Below are 24186 nucleotides of genomic sequence, written 5' to 3'. Positions count from 1 at the left end.
TACTTTGTCATGAGTTAAGATAATTGAGCAGTCAAATAATTTGAACCCCTGAAAAAGTGGTTTATCAAATATTAATGGTATTTCAGCTATTCTCTATTGAAGAATCAATAACCTGGTCTGCTTTACAGATACATGCACACACGTACGCACACATACATGCAAACACACACACACATCATTTAGTTTTGGGCCACACCTGGCTGTGCTCAGGGATCACTCCTGGTGGTGCTCAGCGGACTGTAGTTGGTGCCAGGGATCAAACCTGAGTGGGTCACCTACCTGCAAGGCAAGTACCCAACCTACTGTACTATATATGTTATATGTCCAGCCCCAACATGTTTTCTAAAACTTTTTTTTAATTGCCCTTTTTAAGTTGAATCACTGCAAGATACACAGCTACAAAGTCGGGTTTCAGTCATACAATGTTCTAACGCCCATCCCTTCACCAGTGCACATTTGCCACCATCAGTGTCTTAAGGTGACCCCCACTCCCACCCAGCCTGCCTCTGTAGCAGACACCTCTGCCCCCCGCCCTTTTAGGCACTGTGGTTTGCAGTACAGGTACTAAAAGGTTATCTTGTATATTACTTCGCCTCCTTTCAGCGCCCAGTTCTTGTCCAGAGTGATCATCAGGTTCTTATCTTGAAGGGGCTTACATTCCGTAGGACATTAAAGAGAAAAATCAAACCATCAAGCATTATTTTAGATGGCAGCTAGTGGTACTAAGAAAACCTTGCACCAGACATTGTGGTAATGTGGTAGGTGTGTGTGTGTGTGTGTGTGTGTGTGTGTGTGTGTGTGTGTGTGTTTTGGGGGTGGGGTTAAGGAGTAAATGGAGGTGGCACTTTAGTTTGGGTGAGATACTGGTAGTTGAAACCTGTGCAGTAAGAAGGAACCAGCTCTGCAGAGATCTGAGGGAACATTTTAGGTAGAAGAAAGACTAAAATGGTATTGAGGTAGGAGGTTAATATTTGGGGAAGAGAACTGTATGAAGAAAATAATCTGAGCAGTAGACAAGACCAGATCGAGTAGTAACTCTTCTAGATAACATTTATTTGTGTACTGGGATTTTTTTCTTTTTTTTTTTTCTTTTTGCAGCCACACCCAGTGGTGCTCAGAGCTTACATCCTGACTTTGTGCTCAGGGTTCACTGCTGACCAGTTGGCGTGTTGGGGATGGACTCTGGGTCAGCCACATGTTAGGCATGCACCTTCCCTTCTATACTATCTCTGCCCCGTGGGAAGTCTTTGTTAGGCGAGAAGAGAGGGACATGATTGGATTACATCTTGAATTGTCCCTCTGACAACATGACATAATACCATAGGAACCGCCGGGGGAAAGCACTCTGTCTCAGAGCTGCTACCTCCATTCATGACGGATGTTGATAGCTTCTTTTCCCATACTGTGTCCATGAACATAAACAGAATGACCTAGGATGTATGTTGGAGGTAGGCTGTCAAGACTTGCTGATGGATTGGATGTGTTGGTTTTAAGAAAGGATGGAATGAAGAAAGGACCCTTGAGCTTTTCTTGAGTAACTGGGTGAAGATAGTGTCATTTAGTGGTTGAGGCAGAGATGAAAAAGTCCTGAGGGGAGGAATCAGAAGTCACATATTAGATCTTTTAAGTTGGATGATAGTTTATCACCACAAATGCACATAGTGAAAGCACAGTTGGATATCTGGCTTTGAGTGGTTTGCCTTGTGATAGAACTGCTGTCACAAATAACCATAAACTGGGCCAGAGAAAGTATACAGCAGACAGGGTGTTTGATTCCCAGCATCCCCTATGGTCCCCTGAACCCGCCAGGAGTGATTTCTGAGTGCAGAGCCAGGAGTAACCCCTGAGCACCGCTGCGTGTGGCCCCAAACCAAAACAAACTCTCCCCTTCTCCCCCCAATAACCATAAACTGGGTGACTTAAATAACAAAACATCTACCTTTCACAGTTCAGGAAGCTGGAAATCAGAAATTCGCGGGCCAGAGTGGTTGGGTTTTGATGAGAGTCCTGTTGCTCTTAAACAGAAATAGTTATTTCAACAAGGGCTTGAAGTCTTCAGAAGCCAGCTGACAGAAGAGAGTGCAGACTGGAGAGAGCCAGGTGGTGAGCGCACCCTCTTCCCGTAATCTGAGGCAACCAACCTCCTGCTTCCATTACCTGTGGGGGAGACCTCCCTTTGGTCAGCAGACAGGCACACAGTGTCCGTGTGCAGGGGAGATGCAAGGCATGTTGGAGTGTGTGGTCTGCTCAGGCACACGGGTATAATCTAGCCCAGTGCTTTTCGACCTTTTTACCACTGTGGAATGGTGGCTGGAAACCATGGCTCTAGCCTCCTGGTTACATTGAAATAGACTTCCCACATACCACGTTTCCCCTGTTCATCTAGATTGTTCTCTAGAAGCGTTATGGAGTTGTGTAGTTAGGGATCTGTGCCCGAAAGGGCCTTCCAGGGTCTCCTGTCTACAATCTGTTTCTCCACAGTCATTGGCAGTGGGGATCTTTTCCAAGCGCTGGTTTGGCCTCATCCCTCCAGGCATGCTATTTCTACAGTTTTCTTGACAGTAAGAGTAGAATTTAGCAATATGGGTGCAAAGGCAGAATCAAGCAATGTTAATAAGTCCAGTTTGTAATAAAGATGTTGAACCAGAAACCAAATCTGAGAATCAGGCTAACTATATCAAACGATAAAGGATTATTTGGTGCAGCTTGCTTCAGTCAGTTATTTTATGTAAATTCTTTATTTTACGTAATTTTATTTCTGATTTTTTTCTCAAGGCATCTATCTTTATGTAACTGTTGGTATTGCCATCAGACAGATGGAATTGCCACACTGACAGAGTGCCTTGCTTAGCAAGTAGATGATCAGGGATGGTTCTTCAAAATTCTTTCAGCCCTTGAGTTAAAATTGTTGAGCTGAAGCAGTTTTTATGTTGGGGGCCATACCCTGCAGTGCCCAGAGGCATTCTGGTGGGGCTGAGGGACCTTTGGTGCTGGGATCCCACATGTAAGGGTGAGCTCTGACTCTTTGAGGCATTTCCCAGGCCCCTGAAGCAGTTTGGATTGTGGAATTTGTTTAGCTCACCCAAGTTAAAGATTCAAATAATAATAATAGTAATAGTAAATCCCCTTCCCCTGCTTTTTTTTTTTGCAATAGATGGAAAGATGGATATAAGAGCTTCATCCATATTTGGGAAATACTGAGAAAAGAAAATAGGGCAAAAACAACAATGAGAAAAAAACAAAACCATTTCCACTCTTGGTTTAGTAATTTTGGGAAGATCCTATTCTCCGACACTGTCAGCCTTAATTTCCCGAAAACCTTTATTTTTTCAGGTCACCAGAGGGCATGAAGGGCCGGTGAGGCTGCATAGTGTTTGTTCTGGTGTGTCACATCAACCTAAGAATCTTCCCTTTGAAGCTGGGTGCACTAGAATTCTTTCTCAGAGACTTGTAGAGAGTTTATCTGAAGGTGTCTTGTCTTAGAGAGGACATGCCGAGACAATAGAGTGTGTGGCATGTGGCCATCATTTCCCTGGAGTGGGCTATGGGAGTCTAATTCTATTATTCCCTGAGGACATGGTTACTGTTGATCAAAATAATTAGGCACTAACAATACTGAGTTATATCTCCTTTGACCAACTGTGGAGTCTCAGGGGCAGAAACTAAGTGATTGAGTGTCCTGGCCAAAAAGGGAGTTAATGAGTTCTAAAAGATTGAGATTTAGAAGATCAAAGTATTTGTGGTTTCTACAAATCTGGTCAGTTTCTCTGCCACACCTGGTTGGTGCCAGGGATGGGATTCAGGGTCTTGTACATGTGTGTGATCTGCTAGTGGGCTGCATCCATAATGGGTTTTAATAGTACCATTGGTGCTTTGGACTCAGATGATTAAGGAAGAGAGACACAGTGAAAATGACGCAAAGCTGGCAAGTAGCATAAACCCTTTGGAGAGCCTCACCAGTAAAATGTGTCCTCTCTTGCCTTTTCAGTCTAGGTATTCCCCAGGTAGGTATGGTCTTCTCCAAGAGGACTTTAGTCACTGCTTGCCCGAAGAGGCAGTAGTTTGTTTACAAAGGCAAACTGCATTCCAGTGAGAAAATAAGCATGAGTACCTTGAATTAACCATTTTTTATTCAAGAGATTGGCTAACTAGGACGTTTAATGGCCAGACCTCTCGTGGCTATTAGGAAACTTAAAGTGCCCAGAAACGATGAGACTAGCTGTCCCAGATTGTGTTTTGGACAGGTGGGACAAGGGAAGTAGCCACTTGCTGTGATCTTTGTATTTTCCCAAACCCATTTTGATCCACGAATCTCCTTTATCAGTGGAACAATGGTTTAGTACATGTACAGTGATTAGATGGACATTTTTAGCCTCACTGGTTGGACTTTGTTGTTCTCTGGTCCAAACCAAAGCTTCTGTTTATTGTCATACCAATGGTTACTTAGATTCTAATTCTGTTTCTCTTTTTCTGGGGTAAATCATTAGGCTTCTCTGGTCAGTTTTTCTGAGTCTTCAACCTTCCTACACCTGTGGATTGGGGAAAGTAAATATTTTGTGGATCAGCTGATGCCTCAGACAAAACCTGCCTAAGACAAAATTCCAAACTAATGTAGATCTTATTTATTAATGTACTCTTATTTATTAAATTCAGTGTGTTGATATTACTATTTTTATCTATCTGGCTCTGACATCTGCAGGTGTCTAGCTCGCCCCACAACCAAGTAGCACCCAAATCATGTAGCTGTTCCGTCTACATGATTGAGGGGAGGGAGACATTTTGTGCTCGTCCACAAGCTGTAGGTTGAAGAACAGAGTTTTAAGCTATCAGTTGGAGAAATGTTCTTTTAAATCATGACTGAGGTCCTTTAAAAGCAACATTGCCTGTGAAATAATCAGCATGATAATTCCCTAGACATTGGATTTCAGAGTGCCCTGGGGTTTTTCTCACAGGTAAGGCAGCAAGTAAAAGTATAGTTTGGGCGAGTTGGGGAGATAGCTCAGTATTAAAGGGTGTGTGATTTGTTTTCTCTGGGACCGAAGTTGGAACGTTGGCACCACATGGTCCCTCTGACACTACCAGGTGTAGTAGCCCCAAAGGCCTCCAGACTCTGCCGGGGTGACCTTGGTCATCCATGAAAGCCCAGGGCCCAAGCAGCCCTGCATCCTTGTCACTGAAGTTTCCCCCAGATGTGTGAGACTTGTGAGCTCTCTGTTCTTAGCCTCACCCAAAAGTGTGACTTTTTTTTGACAATTCCTGAACATAAGAACCATTTTACATTTTATCTCAACTTGACGTAAGGAAGGTATTTTGCTTCTACAGCGTTGCAAAATTATGAGGTACTCTGATGGCATATATATCTGTTGTCTGTGTCAATGTGGGCAGTTTTGAGCCTTGATTGGGCGGTAGGCTTCTGTGGGCAGGTATATTTTGGCCACAGGGAGGACAAAGGAGCCTTCAATGCACGTTCAGCACCACCTTAACTATTTTCACCTTTCAAATATGAACAATAAGTGACTCATGAGATGTCAGCATTTTACCCAAAAGAAAGCCTTACAGATTATCACAAAGATTCAGCAGGTAAAACCAAATGGTCATGAGTACACTCTTTGGGATTTATCAGGAAGAGGATTCCTGGTTAAGGGTAATGTAATGTGAGACAGTTCAATGGGAAGAGTCAGCAAAAGATTTTCATAGGTCAAGAGGGACAGGCACGCCAAGTGATATTTCAGGAGGGCTTCTATTGCAAGTGCTGCAAAAATTGCTGAAACTGATCCACTGGGACAACCCAACCCCTTAAAGGAGGACCGTGAGTATGACAGGTACCATCTGACAAATAGACTTGAAGTCAACAGTAAATTTTTTATTTTTGAATAAAGCCCTGAAGAGATTAATGCCAAATTGGGGGGAATCTTCAGTGCAGAGGAAAACTTACCCGCAACTCCAGGGTGGCTGAGAGGGCTCACCAGCCCTGACTTTTCCACCAGTTTAGGAGAGGTGGGAGATTGGTCTACTTGTGTGGGACACCAAATATGTTGACCTCAAGGGAAAGCATTCAGTGATTCCAGTAACAAGCAGGGTTTATTCATAAGCAGAACAAAAGACAGTGTGTTCCTGGTAAGATCCAAATGCAAGTCCCTGAATCCAAGGTTAACAGGCCTCTCTCTAACCTTTGGAGAACCACCCCTTTAGTTCCTTCTGAGTGGGACACGGCATCCTTTCTTGCGGGAGATGAAGGCATGCCAGGTCTTCTAGTTTTTTGGCTGACACGTTGTTGGTCACTCTCTAGCTGCCCAGCCTAATTTAAATAGGCTTTCTTCACAGCACCCTTCTGGGTTGCAGACAGCCATTTTTTTGCATCCACCAGAAAAGAGAGCAAGGGAACTCTCTGCTCTCTTCTTAGAAGGAGAAAATAGTAGGCTCCATTTTCATCTCTCGTGATCTCCCCAAAAAAGCAGTTATCATACTGGGATTAGAGTTCAACATGAAAATTTTTGCAGGACACCAGCATTTGTCCATAACAGTGATCACTGTATCACCATCATCCCATTGTTCATCAGTTTCCTCGAGCAGGCACCAGTAACGTCTCCATTCTTCCTAGTCCTGAGATTTTCGCAAGTGCCACATTGGAGGCTCTTTTAGGGTCAGGGGAATGGGACCATCATTGTTACTGGGTTTTGGCATATCGAATGTGCCACAGGAGCTTGCCAGACTCTACCATGTGGGCAGGATACTCTCGGTAGCCTGCCAGGTTCTCTGAGAGCGAGAACTAGGCAATAATCATAACAATCATAACTAGGTAATAATCATAACAGGGATGGAGCTAGATAATCTGGGGCAGCTTTCATTTATTGCTTGTGTTTTAAAGATGCGAGACCAGGCAGAATAACCTAGAGTTTGCTTAGAAATGGAGAGAAGAGGAAGGGAGAATTACAGACCAGGTAGTATCTGGGGAACAAAAGGTAAGATGCCAGAGGGAATCATGAAAGGCGAAGAAGAGAATGTCAATTGTGACCGTCTGTTTAGAGTTACAGTACACTCAAGTACAGATCTACCCACTGGACTACCATCGAGCAGTGCTCTTTAGCCTTTTGACACTGGCTGGCACCTGTCCTTCCTACCAATTCATGGACTGACACTTATGACTGCTATGGAAGACCAGTAGTTTTCAGCCTTTCCATTCCTGCAAACCACTGTCTGAAGACCACTGCTTTATTTTTTTAAATTTTTTAATTTTTAATGAATCATCATGGGATACAGTTACAGACTTACAAACTTCCGTGCTTACATTTCAGTCATGCAATGATCCAGTACCCGTCCCTCCACCAGTGCCCATGCTCCACCTCCAATGTTCCCAGTATCCCTCCCACATCACCCCCCATCTCCTCTGTGTCAGGCGGATTCCCTTTTAACTCTCTCCTTTAGGACGTTGTGGTCTGCAGTGCAGGTGTTAAGTGGCCATCATGTTCCGTCTGTAGTCTACTTTCAGTACACGTCTCCCATCCCGAGTGGGTCCTCCAAGCATCCTTTACTTGACGTGACTGCATTAGAACACGGCTTTAGAACAGTGTTCCCCAAACTTTTTCTGTCAGTGGCCCGTTTCCAGCCTTTTTTTCTTCTTGCGGTCATCCCCTGCCCCCTACCTTGTTTTGCCCTTGTTCCCCTAGTCTTGTGCCTTGGCCAAATGTTCATGCAGTTTTTACCTGTGGCTTCCTTGGAATGTCAGGGATGGAGGGCAGGCGGTGAGGGGGGCTTCCAGGACATCATGTGCTTCCCTGTTGGGAAATGCTGCCCTAAACATAGATTCCCAAACTTATTTGACTTCCCTGCCAAAAAAGTTACCCAGATTTCCCTGGATTTAGTTAAGAAAACAAACAGAAAGCACCCTCATTGTCCCTACGGGGACCTTTCCAGCTGCTTGGTGTGGGGGAGTGGGGAGGAAGGGTGTGCAGTTCAGGTACCACGCGCATGGTAGAAACGTCGTCGAAATCAGTGGTCACAGGGCAGAACTGAGTTCACTGCTTGATCAGCTTTTATTTATTTTATTTTTTGCTTTTTGGGTCACACCCGGCGATGCTCAGGGGTTCCTCCTGGCTCTGCATTCAGGAATTACTCCTGGCGGTGCTCAGGGGACCCTATGGGATGCTGAGAATTGAACCCGGGTCAGCCACATGCAAGGCAAACGCCCTACCTGCTGTGCTATTGCTCCAGCCCCTTGATCAGCCTTTTGTACCTGTCACTGGGCTAGTCTTCCAGTTTATTTATTCAGTTGAGCTTAAGTCCAGAGATTTCCAAACTTGTTTGGCCCTCACCCCATTTTCATGAAAAATAATTCGCTCAGGGCCTCTCTGTGGTAACCCTAGGGGGTGTCATCCACTTTGTGAAAGCCTGACACAGTGGAATGTTGCTCAGGTGTTGGCCTTTCAGGTTTGAATTCTCTCGGGTTCACTTTTGAGAATAACGCACTGCCTGAGTGTCCTTTGGCTGCTTTTAGATTCCAACCCGTCCCCGTTTGTGTCAGGGAAGGGAAGGGAGCCCCGGGAAGCACAGGTTCCCATGGTGGGCTGCTCTGCCTCTGCTTGGCCAGACAAGGGTGGGACCCTCTGACTGACATTATCAGTAAATTAAATAAACATAACGGGACACAGTGCCACTTCCAGGGGCTTCAGAGCGGGTCCTTGGAGCCACTTGGTTGTGGACGGCTTGTGTCTAGGCACGTCCTGTTCCCTAGTATGAAGGTACTGGCACAAAGTACCACCTCCGCCCCCATCCCCTCCCCGACACACAACTGTCCATGCTCTGGATCACAGCTTCTCCACTGCCACGTATCGATAATATTAATACAGGGGATCTCTGTGAGCAGCCGATGTACATGAGACTCCTCTGTGAATGAGAAGGGGATTTATTTATTTTTATAGTCTTTTTTTTTGTTTAAATGAATTACTGTGAGATACACAGTTACAAAGTTGTCTATGATTGGGTTTTTGTCATTCTATATTCCAACACCCATCCCTTCACCAGTGTACCTTTCTCAGTTTCCCTCCCACTTCCCACTGACTCCTCCCTTCCCCTTCCCTTCCTTCCCCTCCCCTCCCCTCCTCTCCCCTCCCGTCCCCTCCCCCAGACTGCCTCTAGAGCAGACACTTTTCTTCTCTCTCTCTCTCTCTTTCTCTCTCTCTCTTCCCCCCTCTCTCTCTTCCCCCTCTCTCTCTTCCTCCCTCTCCTTCCCTCTTCCCTCTCCCCTTCCCCCACTTCTGGGCATTGCGGTCTCCAATAGTTTCCAATACAGGCGCTGAAAGGATGTCATGTGTATCCCTTTACCTCTTTTCAGCATTCAGTTCCTGTCCAGTGATCATTTCCAGCCATCACTGACATGGTGGGCTTTACAAGGGCCGCTTTTGTAAGAATTACTGGTTTATCTGTTTCATGACTGACTCGTAAGGTAGAGGAATCAGAGTGTCCTGGAATTCATATTTAGGCAGTGAATGTGAGTGTATGAATGGATGCGGGCTGGAAATTGTGCTGCTTTTCTAGAAATTAGAGGAAATTCTTTCCATTTATTTTGGGGGGGGGTGGTTGTTCCCTTATTGCTTCCACATTAGAATTTAATCATTCTTGCGAGAACCAGCATATACGTTCCTTTCTTTAAAATCTGAAAATCATCTCCTACGAGCATTCACATATCTACAGTCTTTCGTTTATACTTTTATGTATATCCATATCTGAGAGAGAGTAGATGTACTTAGTAGTGCTTTGTGGCTCCTCCCCCTCCCCCCCCCCACCACTCCCCAGCATTTTTATTTTAGCAAATGCATCAATGGACAGTGGTGTGGCAGTTTCCGTGGCATGGTGATTACTCATTTCTTTTTCTTTCTAGGGAAAAAATCATGGTAAGAAACTCCGAAATTACTATGCAGCCAACAGCTGCCCTCCTCCTGCCAGAGTGAACAGCGTGGCGGAGCCCGTGGCGACTCCCGGGGTCCCAGGCCCCCCGCAGGTGAGCAGGGTCAGCTGGCGGCTTGCCCAGGCCCAGGGGATCTGGGGTGAAGTTTGTCATCCAGGTGACCTTCAGGGTATAGGTGGGCCAATATTCCTGGAAGGGCTCATTTTTAACCCCTTAAACTACAGCGCTGGATCTGACACATGCCCAGATTTCACTGGCTTTGGTCGTGAGGCATGAAACGGTAAAAGCAATTTTTCTGAATCTGTCTTTCAGTTAAGAGACCAAGGATGTCTAGACTAACCCCCTGAATGTGAAGCAAAGATGTTTCAAACATTTATGTCTGTATTTCAGCGAATCAATTTGTTGTTGTTTTGGGTTTTTTGCCTCCCTCCTCGCAAACTGTGCTCAGGTTATTCCTGGCGGGTCCCATGTATGGTGTTGGAATGAGTCCCAGGGTAGCCGGGTGCAAGGTATGCACGCTGCCCACTGGACTCTCTCTCCAGCCCCAAGACAGTTTTTTAACTTTTTTCTTCCCTCCCCTCTGTGCAGAGAGCCTGTATCAGGTCTTTCAGGACTTTGCCCGAAAGCAAGTTCCTTTCCCCTTTGGAGGATACACTAGGTGTTTCAAGGAAGATACTCCTGTGCTTGGATGACCCTTGGTATCGGAATGTTCCTTAATCTTAGTCTGGAGCATGATGTGCACATAGACACGTGCTGCGGTTCTAAGTCAGAACCCACGGAAGCACTTTCTGTGCATTATCTCACAGGCGGGTCCTATGATGAGGGTGATCACTTGATTCGGACACAGTTTAAGAGGGAGCACAAAGAGATCAAGACACACGTTCTAATGCAGTGTTTCAAAAGATTCAAAACTAATGTGGAAAAAGCCTGTGGTGAACAGAACATCAGAAACTTAAAGACAGAATGAGCATTTTTACTGATTTTTCTTTGCCTTTACTTGTAGTTTGGTATGAGAGCGATCACACCTTTATTTTAAATGTTGGCACTTGGCTCTTTTTTTGCATTAGGTTTGATTGGAAAAAGCATCCTCTTAAATTATTTTTTATTTTGCTCACGGCATGTACCTTCTGCCTACTCCTGAGGCTTGGCTTGATTTCCTGCTGGCAGTAACTTGGGCATATTTGTCTTATTATTTGAAGTGGAATGTGCAGACCATAAGCATTGGTCTCTCAGAAATTTATGATAAGCTTGGACAAGCTAAGGAACTCATCCACTAGGTTTCATGGTTTGTAAAGTAATCAAGGATTTTAATCTTCGATCTGTGCTCTTTGCTCTGATGGTAGAATTTTACTTGCCCGAAAGCCAGTTTGCTAGTTAAAATGGATGGAAAAATCAGCTGCGCTTGCAGCGGCCTGAAGTTGTGAGGAAAATGAAGTATGTTAAAAACAGAATCAGACGGGGCCAGAGAGGGCGTCTAGCAGGGCGCTTGCCTTGCACGCAGCTGGCCCGGATTCCATCCCCAGCACCACCTGGTCCCCAGCGCACAGCAGGAGTGCTCCCTGGGTGTGGAGCCAGGAGTAAGCTCTGAGCACCACCCTGCACAGCTCGTCCCTCCAAACTGAAAATCAGAGGATGGCAGGAGACCACCTCGAGACCTTCAGGCAAAGTCGTTCTGGTTCTCCAAGTGCAGCTTCCCCAGGGCCGCTCTGGAATCTGAGAACCACCACCAGTTGGGAATTGTTTTTCACTGGCTTCACCCACCTGGGCCGAGTTTTCGCTTTCTCTCGTGGCTTCTTCCTTTGTGAGTTGTGAAAGCAGCTGTCTTATCCCCAGAAAAATCTCTCTTCAGTGAAACTTGGGCTGTTTGTGAGGAGCGCTCGGCCTTCCTGATTTCTTCCTTTGCTTCTGGTAACTGTGCTTTCCAGACGCGGCACTGAATACTTATCCTTTCGCTGAAATCCGGGCTGTCGTTCTGTGCTGCCCGCCCAGTGATGTGCACGGAGCACACGCCGCCTTCCACGTGCCGCAGCAGAGGGCCAGTAGCTCGTTCCACAGCCTCTAAGCAGTTGTTTGGATTTTCTGGTTATTTTCACCCACTTATGACTGGAGTTAATTTGTGGGCTCCTTGAGGGTCTGACTTATTTTTTAAAATAGATCTTTATAGCCTTCCTGGATTTGGCAGTAAGTCTGATTTAGTCCTTAAGTAAAATGCTCGTAGATGACTTGTGGGTAGATTTTACTCTTCTGGCAGTATAATCTTACACCTTACCCATGCGGCCCGAGTTACCCATGATCTTTAAAATTTTATTTTAAACAATTAATTAGGGCCAGAGAGATAGTACAGCAGGTAGGGCACTTGGCTTGATTTGATCTAGGTTTAAGCTAGGTTTGATCCCTGACACTACATCTGGTCCCCTGAACATTGCCAAGAGTGGACTATGTCAAGTGTCCTGAACACTGCCAGGAGTGATCCCTGAGCGTAGAGCTGGAAGTGAGCCCTGAGCACAGCCGGGAGTGGCCCAACCCCCCGCCCCCCCCAAAGGAAAAAGAAATATTATCGATGGAAATAACTATGCTGTTCACCGCTTTGACTCACAGAAGACTGTCATGCAAAATATGATTATCTTTCGGCCTCCCAACCCCCAAAAAAACCCCTGTGCCCCCATGAATTACTTCCTTTCCTTATAATACCGAGTATTTGTGTTATACTCTAACCTCAGTTCTTTTTCCGAGTCTTAGAAGGAATTTGAAGAGAAGTTGGGAATGCACGCTTCATGTTTCAGCCTTGTTTTTTGTGTCTTGGATGTTAGATGGGCTCCTTTAAGCCTGGAGGCCGAGTGATCCTGGCCACTGAGAACGATTACTGTAAGCTCTGTGACGCCGCCTTTAGCTCCCCGGCCGTGGCTCAGGCTCACTACCAAGGGAAGAACCACGCCAAGAGGCTGCGGCTGGCAGAAGCCCAGAGTAACTCATTCTCGTAGGTATTGCCCTTTGCTCCGAGGCCAGAGTGTTGTGTGAAAGCATCCTTAAAGCTAGGCAGAGTTGAAACGGACCCTCGTCTGCAAGTCTGACTCATAAAATTGTTTGAATTTCTTTCCTCCAGGGAGTCCTCAGAGATTGGGCCACGGAGGAGCCGGAAAGAAGGGAATGACTATAAAATGATGCCGAACCGGAGAAATATGTATGCAGTCCAGAATAATTCAGGTATATCCTGAGGATGCCCACATACTTTGGTTGTATTCCGCAAATAGTCGCCTTTGTTTTTATTCCTTTAAGGGCAATAAGAGAGCCCTGGGAATTTGGGGTTAGCTGGTGCTTTTTTTTTTGTTTTTTATTGGTCTAGTGGCTTTTCAAGCTGCTGTTTATTTCAGGTCGTACCGATTTCCTTCTTAGTGGACTATTTACTTGCATTTATTTCTTGCAGTCCTGGGGATCAAACCCAGGGTCTCACACCTGCAAATCAAACACTGTCCTGCTGTGTTAAATCTCTGGCCCTTTTGGTTTTTGGGCCACACCTGGCGATGCTCGGGGTTACTCCTGGCTAGCAAGTCCTAGTGGAGCTGGGGGATCTATGACATGCTGGGGATTGAACCCGGGCTGGCCTCATGCAAGGCAAGCACCCCACCCACTGTGCTGTCTCTGGCCCCACCTGCCCCTCTCCTTTGATGGGATTCTTTTGAGGGGGTGGAGCCACATCTGACTGTTCAGTGCGTACTCCTGGCTTTGTGCTCAGCGATCACTCCTAGCACTCCTAGCAGGGCTTAAGGAACAAACCTGGGACAGCCACATGCAAGGCGAGCACCTCAGCTGCTTGCTACACACTCTCTCTCAGGTCCCTTGTTGGAGTGGTTTGAACCAGGGTAGTAACAAGAATTGCCTGGGGAGTTTGTATAAAATTCACACTCCTGAACTAGGACTTAAAGCTTCTCAGGCAGTAAATCTGGGATGGAACCCAGGCATTTGTGTGGGCTTTGTGTGTGTGTGTGTGTGTGTGTGTGTGTTGTTGTTGTTGTGCTCAGGGCTTATGCCTGGCTTTGCTTGGTGGAGCTTGGAGGACCTAATGGGTTGTCAGGAATCAAAGTCAGCCAGCTGCGAGCAAGGCAGATGCCGCACCCCCTGCGTTATCTCACAGGCGCTGGTGTGTGTTTTGAAGTGGGCTGCACGGTGGTTCTGCTTTGCTCCTCCAGTTCAGAGCCACCAGTTTAGAAAGGCGTTCTGCATTTACTGTTTTCCTGAGTGGTGGGCATAGTACTGAGGGTCAGCTCCCTACTCCAGCAAGTGAGACAAACAATACATCAATACACCCAAGTATCAATACATCCACAGTGGTCATTTACATGAAACAGTAAAAATCATAAAAATCAGTGAAAGGTAAAGGCAAGAGAAGCACCTCAAGAAGGACTCGTAGAACATACAGTGTAATATGATTAGTAAAAGTCCTAACGCATATCAGTTACAGTAATGCCAATTTATTTAACTAATTAAAAGACGGGCTGGAGCAATAGCACAGCGGTAGGGCGTTTGCCTTGCACGCAGCCAACATGGCCAGCCTGAGTTCGATTCCTCCGCCCCTCTCGGAGAGCCTGGCAAGCTCCCCGTGTTGTATTTGATATGCCAAACACAGTAACAACAAAGTCTCCAATGAAGACGTTACTGGGCCCGCTCAAGCAAATCGATGAACAACGGGAGGACAATGACATTATGACAATGACAGTTAAAAGACAAGAATTGCAAGATTAGAACAGTTATCTGAATTGTGGAAAACTGAAATGGCTATATTAATGTTAGATAAACAACAGAAAATGGTTTAAACCTTTTTTCAAATTTTCAAACAAGAATACAAATTAGATGATCTCTCAGTATGAAAATAAAAGAACACAACAACCAACCAAAAATTGTATCTGTGGAGAAATTTTAAAAAACTCATAAGTGACTCATGAGTCAAATAAACCATTTGGACATCAGAAATCCTTTGAACTAAGTTGTAAATGCAAAGATAAGAAAATGTATAGGTTGCAGTAAAAATAATGTTTTGGTAAAAATCAAGATACTGGAAAGGCAACGTAGAAAATTGGGCTCAATTTAAGTCATTTAAGTAAAATTAATGGAATAAAATTGGCATTAATCCCAGTGTTTTTGTATATGTCATTCTAATCTCTTTATGCACATTCCTTAAAATAGAAATGGGACCATATTTTATTATGTGCTTCACTTAGCTTATTTAATCAGATGTTCATGTAATTAAAACATTTTATATAACACCACTTTTAGTGACTGCTTGATTTTCCCTTGCATTTATTATTATAACTTTTCATATCATATTTTTATATTTTTCTCTTTTGCATTTTTAAATAATGATAAAGTATTATTGATGATGTTCTTTGCAAAAATTCTCAATATATATATTTAAGGAGAATTCTTAGCAGTAGGACTTTGGATTTAAGAGTTGGCACAGCGGGTAGGGCATCTGCCTTGCACGCAGCCAACATGGCCGACCCGAGTTCGATTCCTCTGCCCCTCTCGGAGAGCCCGGCAAGCTACCGAGAGTATTCGATATGCCAGACACAGTAACAACAAAGTCTCCAATGGAGACGTTACTGGGCCCGCTCAAGCAAATCGATGATCAACGGGAGGGCAAAGATTAGAAGCCTTTAATATTTTTTTCACTTTGGGGCCAGAGAGATAGCAGTCTGAATAGGACACTTCTCTTGCAAGTGGCAGACCCAGGTTTGATCCTTATTATCCATATGGTCCCCAGAGCCTGCCTGGAGTGTTTCCTGAACATAGTGCCAGGAGTAAGCCCTGAGCACAGCTGGGTGTGGTCCCAACAGAAAAACAAAACAAAATTTTATTCATTCTTTAGACAGTTGCCACTTGTAGTTTGGGTTTGGCTTTCTAGTATTCTTCCTGACCATACTCTATTGGAGGGAATATTTAAAATTTTTAGATTGAGCCTTTATGAGATGTTAATTAAGAATCCATTAACTTTAGATTCCTTTAATACGAGCATCTGTAAATTTTATCATTTGAATTTAGGGGTACAGGTTATGATGACATTACACGAGACTCTCATTCTGCATCACTTTCATCCCTTGCTTTAGCAGGTCCTTACTTTAATCCCCGCTCACGACAAAGAATTCCACGGGATCTGGCCATGTGCGTTACGCCAAGTGGCCAGTTTTACTGTTCGTTGTGCAACGTTGGAGCAGGCGAAGAGGTGGAATTCCGGCAGCACTTGGAGAGCAAGCAGCATAAAAGCAAGGTGTCTGAACAGCGCTACAGGAGCGAGATGGAGAATCTGGGCTACGTATAGTGATTGCTGTGTTCAGAGCAGTGTGTCCTGTTGTTGGCCTTCTGTCAATGTGTCCTGCTTTGTGATCCTCTGATATGAGTACATTCCTAGCTTACTGTTAGTACATGTAGCCATGCAGTGGTACTGTGAGATGTCAGAACTGGGGAAGGGCAAAGAACATGCTTCTTAGGGTCCTCAGATGTTTCGGGTTGGTTATGTCAAGCTACTTATTTATTAGAGCATGTTACCTGCCTACCCCGTGAGAAACAACATTTTTATTTTGACCGAGTTTAGGCCGACTAGTAGCTTGACCACGTAGAGCTTTAACTATTTAAACTTGTCTTTTTAAAAAAAATTCAGTTTTTGTTTCATGTACTGTTAAATACTTTTATTGAGTTCTTGCTCCCAGATCATGGTAAAAAGAGCTCAGCAGAGATTTTGGTTTTTTAAAACATCTTTGGAACCACCACCTCAACTCAGTATCTTGTTAATAAGAGGTACTTGACAAACCGCTGTAGGATCTTTCAATTTTCCCAGAACACCACGCCCCCTCCCCCCCTCCCCCCCTCCCTCCGCCCCCCAGCAGCAACTTCTTTATTTCTAGTTGTGAATTTCCCTCATTTAAGTGTTCCTTCCTCCTCTTTGACCCTCCCTTCAGGCCTCCAATGAATTATCTTCTCAATGAACTCCTTTTCCTGTTCTGGCTGGGAGTGATTTTCCAAGGCCCCTATTTGAATCCGTTGAGTTGAAGCTAGACATGATTAACTAATGTTTCCCAGCTGTTTTTAGGAAATGTAAATCTGTGTTTGAGTTCCCAGTTTAGAGTTATTTCATGATATAAATGCACTTATAGTCCCAGCCATACCGTCAGTTTTTTTAATTGATTCGGCGCACTCTTTTAGATATCCTACCTTACTTTTTTCTTGCTTGTCTTCTCCATCGCGCACGTTGTTTGTCCGGAAAAATGCTATTTTTTTCATAGAGAGGAGTCAAGACAAAGTGAATCAAATTTCTGTATCATTCACACTAGAAAAATTTCTGAAACTTGGTTTCGTTCTTTAGAAATTCATCTTCCTTGAAGGTAATAATTTTTTTTTTGTAGATAGCTTTAGTATCCAACAGTTACAGCAGTATTATTTTTGTTGTTTTTGAAATAAGAAGCTCTAGTGTATGTCTAGATTAACTCAATAAACTTTCATTAGCTGGATTGTATCTATTCCCTGTATATACATGGATAAGACTGGTGCTCATCCATACTTCTTTTGAAAGACCACATTCATCAAGGGGTTTATATTGAGCTGTATTTTTGCACCATGTCCAATTTACACTTGATTGTTTATGTTACTAGTTAATAATAAAACTCCTCTGTTTTCCTGGATCATTCTGTAGGCAAAGAGATGGGAAAAATTACAGTCATCCTTGATTTCCTTTAGAATTTCTGAATAAAGTGAACAGTCTTCATCAATGACTTTCAATTTCTGTAGACCCACAGACTAGCAGAGGTCTGTGGACTGACGTCTGTGCTCAGTAGCATTTGTTTTCTTGAAAACCAAAAGTGTGGAACCTGTGGGCCCCACAGTTGAAAACCATTGATCCAGACCCATGATTAGAAATCCTAGTTTTGCAATTTACTTCTAATACAATATCGAGTTTCTGTCTTGTGTTGAAGTGTTGGTTTTTGAAAGAGAATTGTGTAGGAAATTTTTTTCTCTCCCGGAAACAAGAAATAATGTTCCGTTGAGATTCAAACTAAATCTGTGACTCTTGATAATCCTTTTTGCAGTTATCTGCAAAGTATAATGAATTAGATTAGGGTAGTTTAGAGTTTATTTTGTCAGTAGGATTTTTGTTTTGCTGCTAAGTATATATTTTTTGGGTAGATTTGAATATTTCAGTGCTGGCCACTTGTTTCTATATTATTTAAAAATCTAATTTTTTTCTCTGTATGTGTGTGTATGTATATATGTATATGTATGTGTACATGTGTATTTATGTACACACACACACGTAAAACAATGTGTATATAGTTTTATGTGAGGCCATAGAGATTTCATTGAGTTCTTAGTTCAGCTAACAGTAAGGGATCGTGGGTAAGAATTTTCATTTTGTAAAAGTGATATTTATCCACATTTAGTTTTTTCCTTGCAAATAAGACGAAAAGAAGGGTTATTCTATTGTAGCCACTTAACAACTTCATAATATATATATGAAAAGCAGTGGATTAAGGCCTTGATGTTTTTCAGGCCTGTGTATTCAGGTTTCCAGTCTCCCAGTGCCCTTAATGGAATTTATGAATGCATAAACGCATTTTCTTTTAAAGAAAAATAGATTTATAGTATTATTTCCTACTTGCTATATTTCTTTGCACTAAGAATGAGCTATGTGTTTGTTTTATATGACGCTTTAGATGCCATATTGCCTACAATAACTTGGTTTGCTCCTTAATTTAGAGTTGATAAATAACTTCCATGATCACTTATAGAAGTTACACATACATCCGAAAAAAAAAAAGAAAATCACAAATCTCTGTGACAGTGGGCTGTGTTTTGGACGTGTTACCTTGCAGTATTCTCCTGCGTTCTTTGATGAAGCAAAGGGGGTCAGAGACTGTCAGAAAGAAAATGCCTAAATTAATGCATGGTACAATTTCTCATGGTGCAATTTCTTAGACTCACGAATTCCTTTTCAACAGTGCTTTTTTTTTTCTCCCTGTCAAACAAAGCTGTTGTTACTACAACAGTCAGTGAAATGTGATCTTTATTGGTTTAATTTTGTGCAGTTTGGTCTTGCTCTATAATGTGCTTTAGAATTTGTTCCCTGTGCTGACCAGGAATCATGTTAGCATCTGTCTACATGCTGTATACAAGGACAGACAGAAACCTAAACTATGGAAAAACTGTAGTCAAATTAAATAGATTTCAGTAATCATCTGCAAGTCCTCATAGCATCAGTGTCTCTTCTCTCTGTGAATACTTACGTGTGAGTTGTCGTTCAAAACCAGTGTCAGAAAATAACAGTCGAGAACGTCTTCAGAGATGTTGAGGGTAAGAAGTTGTAAAGGAAAATTTCCACGTTCTAATTAAAAGACTGGTTTGTATATGCCTTCGAAGTGGTTTCTTTTTTAAAAGTAATATTTAATTTACAGAACTGAGTGTGCCATGTAATTCTTTGACTCCACACTGAACAAAAATATGTTGTCTTTAAATGTCATGTACTGCAACTTGTAAATATGTGCATGTTGTTGATCACGTTTGTCTGCTTGTCTCCTGTTGCACTGAATTTGCAAAATGAGTAAGTTTCTTAATCCATTCATTTAGAGAAAGTTCCTTCTTCAACTCCTCATTATGTCCTTTTTCAGTGGTAAATTGAGAAAACCATTTAGAAATTTTGCCACCCTGAGATTGAATGAGGTATCATGGTTACCTCGTTCATGTCTAATCATGCCATGTCTCATCAATTTAAACAGCTGAAAGGAAAGAAGAGATGTTGCAATTACTTTACAGTGCTGTTTTAAAGAGCTGTAATACTTGATTATATCTGTATTTTGAACAAGAATAAGAAGGTCTATATATGTAAATCTTTCTCAGCAGATAGAATCGGAAGATTTGGTTGGATGCATGCTACCTTCACTCCCGAGTTGTCTTGGATTATGAATAATGACAGTTTGAGGACTATGCTGTGATCTATGCAGATGAGTTAGATGTCAGTGGAGAAATAAACCTTTAAGCATAGTATTGGCTACAGGGAGGCCCAGGAATGGTAGATTTAGAACCTAATTAGTTTTTTTTACCTCAATGTCAGAATTTTTAAGCTGGAAGTTTTCTCTAAAGAACTTGGTGAGGCATTATAGAAAGGACTGTTGAACTGCCATAGGAATAGAGAAGTATTTTGTTAGTATAAAGGAAGTTTATTGCAGGCTTTAGAACAGAGGTTCAAAGAAATTTCCACTTACCAACTTTTTTTTAAAAATCATCCAAATCATCATATTGTTTTATGATAATGAACAGTGTTTACTGGTTTGCTTTTCTGGCTGTGGACCCCTGCAGATGTGATCTCTTATCACCCACCTAGATGAATGGATAAATAGCTGTATAATGACATCTCACAGACATTTCTACTGATAGCAATTTGACTTTTTTTCCTTCTACAAATGGGAGAACCATTTGTAACTCCCTTTCTGGGTAGCTACCAAAAAATACTGGCTTCTGGCCCCATGTCACCCTGTCTCCATTCTCAAGCCCAAAATTTGAGTGCCTTTCGCAAATTTTAGCATTTTACAGAGAGAAGAAATGATTTAATTAGTTTATAAACAATGAGTTTGAAAGAGCAAAGGTTTGTGTGAAATTTTTGTTCTACCTTTTTTTTTCTTAATGTGCTTTCAGTTTGATTAATAAAACTGTTGTCATTATTGATCAGGAACTGTATAACCTAAATATGAATCCAGTTGTTTCAGACTGGTAACTGTCATTGATTCTCTTTTACTTCCATCCATTACATTTATATTTCATCATGGTAGTGTGGTGGATTGGGAAGATCCTTACACCCATGTTTGGAAAAAACTATTGCAGTGTCTTTTTTAACCTGTATGTTCTGTAGACAGGAGAGAATGATATATTTACATGTGACAAGATCTCTTGTACAGTAATCATGTCATTTCATCTTTAAACTCAAAATCTTCACAACTCAAATTTCAAGTCTTTAGGCATTTTTTTTATAATTTAAAATTTCAGATTGCCTGAGTACTTTTGAGTTTTAAGATACACTGCCAAATTAATTTTATTGTAGGGATATCAACAATTTTCTCGTTGTTTTGTTGTGAAAAATTTCAAATACCCATCATGTCAAAAATTTTTTGCAGTATACCGGTCACTAGATTCTATCACCAAATTTGACTGTATTTGGAATATCACATATTTCTCCATATCCATTGATTTATTTGAGTTTAAAAAGTATGCATTTCATTGTCTATTACATTGCAGTTTTTCTTCGAATAGGTGTTATTAACTAGAATTTAATGTTTGTTTAAATGTTAATACTTTAACATAGTTGAACAAGTTGATGACCTGAGCCAATCAAATACCTTTTTCCCCTTCTGAAACTTAATCTTCCAGTTTCTACTTTCATATGTGTTTTGAGTGAGGGAAGACAACACCTTTTCAGATGGAATTCTTCTATGTTGGTCATTTTAAATGCTTTATTGTCATACATCTTCAAGTTCTTGGTAAACACTTTTTCTTTACCCCTCATAATAAATTTTTAGCTGAACTATGCAGCCTCTTAAGCTGTAAATGACATATTCGGATTTGTTAGATCAGCTTTCACCTCATTTCAATCTACTGCTGCTTTTCTCCATCTTAGCACTTTTCCTTTTACTTCTTTCACCTGTTCCACCAGGAGGGAGAGAGAAGGGAGGGTCAGACCCGTTTTTGCTGGACTCTTTTGTACAAGTTAAGGAGATCAGATAAAGTAGCTTAGAAGGTTACAATCATTCGTTGATGTAAAGCCTTTGAATTCTTACAGAATTAAAATGTCCCATGGTTCCTCTAGTCATAACAGGATCAAAAATAATTGTACTGTCCAGTGAGGTTTTGAAATTATGAGCCTTAGTATCCATTTTTAGCTTTACTCTAATACTGCTTAGAAATCCAGATAGCTGTGTTTTTTTCCCCAGTTTTTTGTCTTTGTGGACATAATCTGAAGAATTAAGTGACTTATTCAGGTCATAAAGATAAATTGGATAAATCGGAATTAAAATTTTAAAATGTTCTTGACGCATATTCTTATTAAACTTATGACTTCCAAAATAACTCCTTTGGGGCCCTTAGGCAGAAAATGTTACGTTTTTACTAGATATTCATTTTAAGACATTTCATTATTCTTTGAACTTGAAGATACTGTCGTAATCATAGTTATTCCTCGAGACAATACCATTGCTGAAATTGTCACTCCATCATACACTGATGAATATTGCAGACTCCTATCAATGTCTTGTGCATTTAAATGACCTTCATGATTCACTTATAACTCGATATAAGTGCTTACGTGACCCCCTCACTAGTGAAAATGTTCTATATACATCATATGTATATTCTCTCTACATGCTATATTTTTTTAAGGAAAAATAACCCCATGCGTCAGGATGAAGGAACTCCCCTAGGGCCAAGCACACCTCAAGCAGTTTATTTCTACTCTGTATGCCTGGCATTTATTGAAATAAAACTCTTCTAGAGTGTCTGGCCATTGTTTTGCCTTCTTTTGGTACTTGAGCCCTTTTCTGTGGTTTTGTAAACCTGTGTGTCGTTTTGTACAAACTTCATGTTGATTCTTTACCAGTGTTCACCTGTGGTAGCTTCTGCTGACCATACTTTACTTTTTGTCTGATCTCTGTCTGCTTTGAAATGCCTTACTAGAGTACGTTAAACTCTGCTCTAAAGCATTCCATGTATCTGCTAGGATGATGAGTTGCTTCTCTTGAATGTATGCTTTAGATCCAGAAGCAAAACTAATTTTTGCTTTCACTGTTAAGGTTGCATTTTACAACAGCTAACTGCTTTAAATTAGAGAATAAAATAATGGAAAACCAAGGGAGACTCCAGAACCCTTTGATCAATGGCATGGCAAACTTTCAAAGCTGCTTTTGCTGTTCCACTAAGGCAATAGCTCTGCTAAAGGATATATCTAAGAATGCCAGCACAAACTATGAATTGGGGTTGGCTTCGAAAATATTCACTAAATGTCATTCTGGGTATGCAGTTGGGGCTAAGTGCCAGCCACCGCTATGGAAATCTATTTGTGTTCTGGGGCTGCAGAAATTGCAAGTGTTGTGGGATTAAAACTAATCAAGTGTGAATTGTGAAATGGAAATTGCTCTATTGGTTTTATTATCTACAACATATTGAGTATAGAGATCTGAAAGTTATTTAAAATTCACATTGCTTATGTTGATGGCTCATTTTGGCTGTGTATCCTCATATGTACCGATTTCTTGATAAAGGCTTGATGTTGTTATAACAGGCATTTTGTGTTCAATTAAATAAAAACAATTTCTGAGTCTAGCCTGCACATCATTTCATCATGAGTTGGAGATCCAGGGGAAAATGTTCATTTTCTCTGAAATATTTTTTAATGTTGATGTTTGATCATTATGGATTTATCATTCATTGGCCTCTACATAAATTTGCCACACATTCCTGGAATTTATAGTCAACTGTGACGTTTGTAGTAGGATTGATGGTACAGAATGTTCCTTTTCAGCGCTGAAGTAAGTTGGGGATTGGGACAAGTTCTCAAATTTCATTGATTAAAAAATTTATCTTCCAGTTAAGAGAAAAGCTGGACTTAGCAGGATCATAATTACTCTTTCTGGAAACAGACTTATTACAATGCATAGTCCTAGTGACCTTTTGGATGTTTTCACATGTACTCATATGTACAGTATTTTATTGGGGTGTGGCTATTTAAACACCTTACGGAGTGAAGTGTACCCTTGAATTAAAATACTCCTTCCACTTTTTAAAAGGAGTAGATGTATGTCTGGATGGTGTTGTTATGATTTGTTTAATCAGGATGCAAGACACATACTCGTACTGTCGTGGGAAAAATTTTTGTGTCTGCACAAAGAAATGTTTCTGAATGAAGTGAATAGATTACACTAAATCTCTATGTTGTAAAATACTCAAGGCATCCAGGCATCAGCACATTCTATTAAATCATCCCCAAGAGATTTTTAGCTTTAAAGAAAGCCAGTATAATAGGCATAAAAAAATTCTTAAAATCTCTAGAGCTTTTCAACTTTTCTTCAGGCATTTCTGAGGCTTATTTGTTCGCTGAAAATCTATTCAAGATCAAGTGCTGGGAGTTACCTTTCTAAAATGCCTGTGGTGTAGCAGTAGTCGTGAACTTTTCCCATCTATCATTGATATGATTGCAGAGAAGAAATAGATCTTTCTGTGATGATTTTTAAGACTTTCTTTATCTTCATTGGGATGAA

At 41.8% G+C, this 24186-nt stretch overlaps 1 protein-coding gene across 1 annotated transcript in view; it reads left to right on the top strand.

Moving 5' to 3' along the window:
- ZMAT3 (zinc finger matrin-type 3) overlaps positions 1-16537 on the top strand; it is a 35583-nt gene extending 19046 nt beyond the window's left edge. The window contains exons 3-6 of the mRNA XM_056110769.1: positions 9878-9997; positions 12715-12881; positions 13008-13108; positions 16009-16537. Coding sequence (XP_055966744.1) covers positions 9878-9997; positions 12715-12881; positions 13008-13108; positions 16009-16217 — 597 coding nt within the window. The 3' untranslated portion in view covers positions 16218-16537. The remainder of the gene's footprint in view (positions 1-9877; positions 9998-12714; positions 12882-13007; positions 13109-16008) is intronic.
- Positions 16538-24186: the final 7649 nt, after the last annotated feature.

This window comes from Sorex fumeus, unplaced genomic scaffold (assembly GCF_029834395.1).
Source record: "Sorex fumeus unplaced genomic scaffold, SorFum_2.1 ptg000010l, whole genome shotgun sequence".
NCBI lineage: Eukaryota > Metazoa > Chordata > Mammalia > Eulipotyphla > Soricidae > Sorex > Sorex fumeus.
This window is presented reverse-complemented; position numbering and strand designations above follow the sequence as displayed.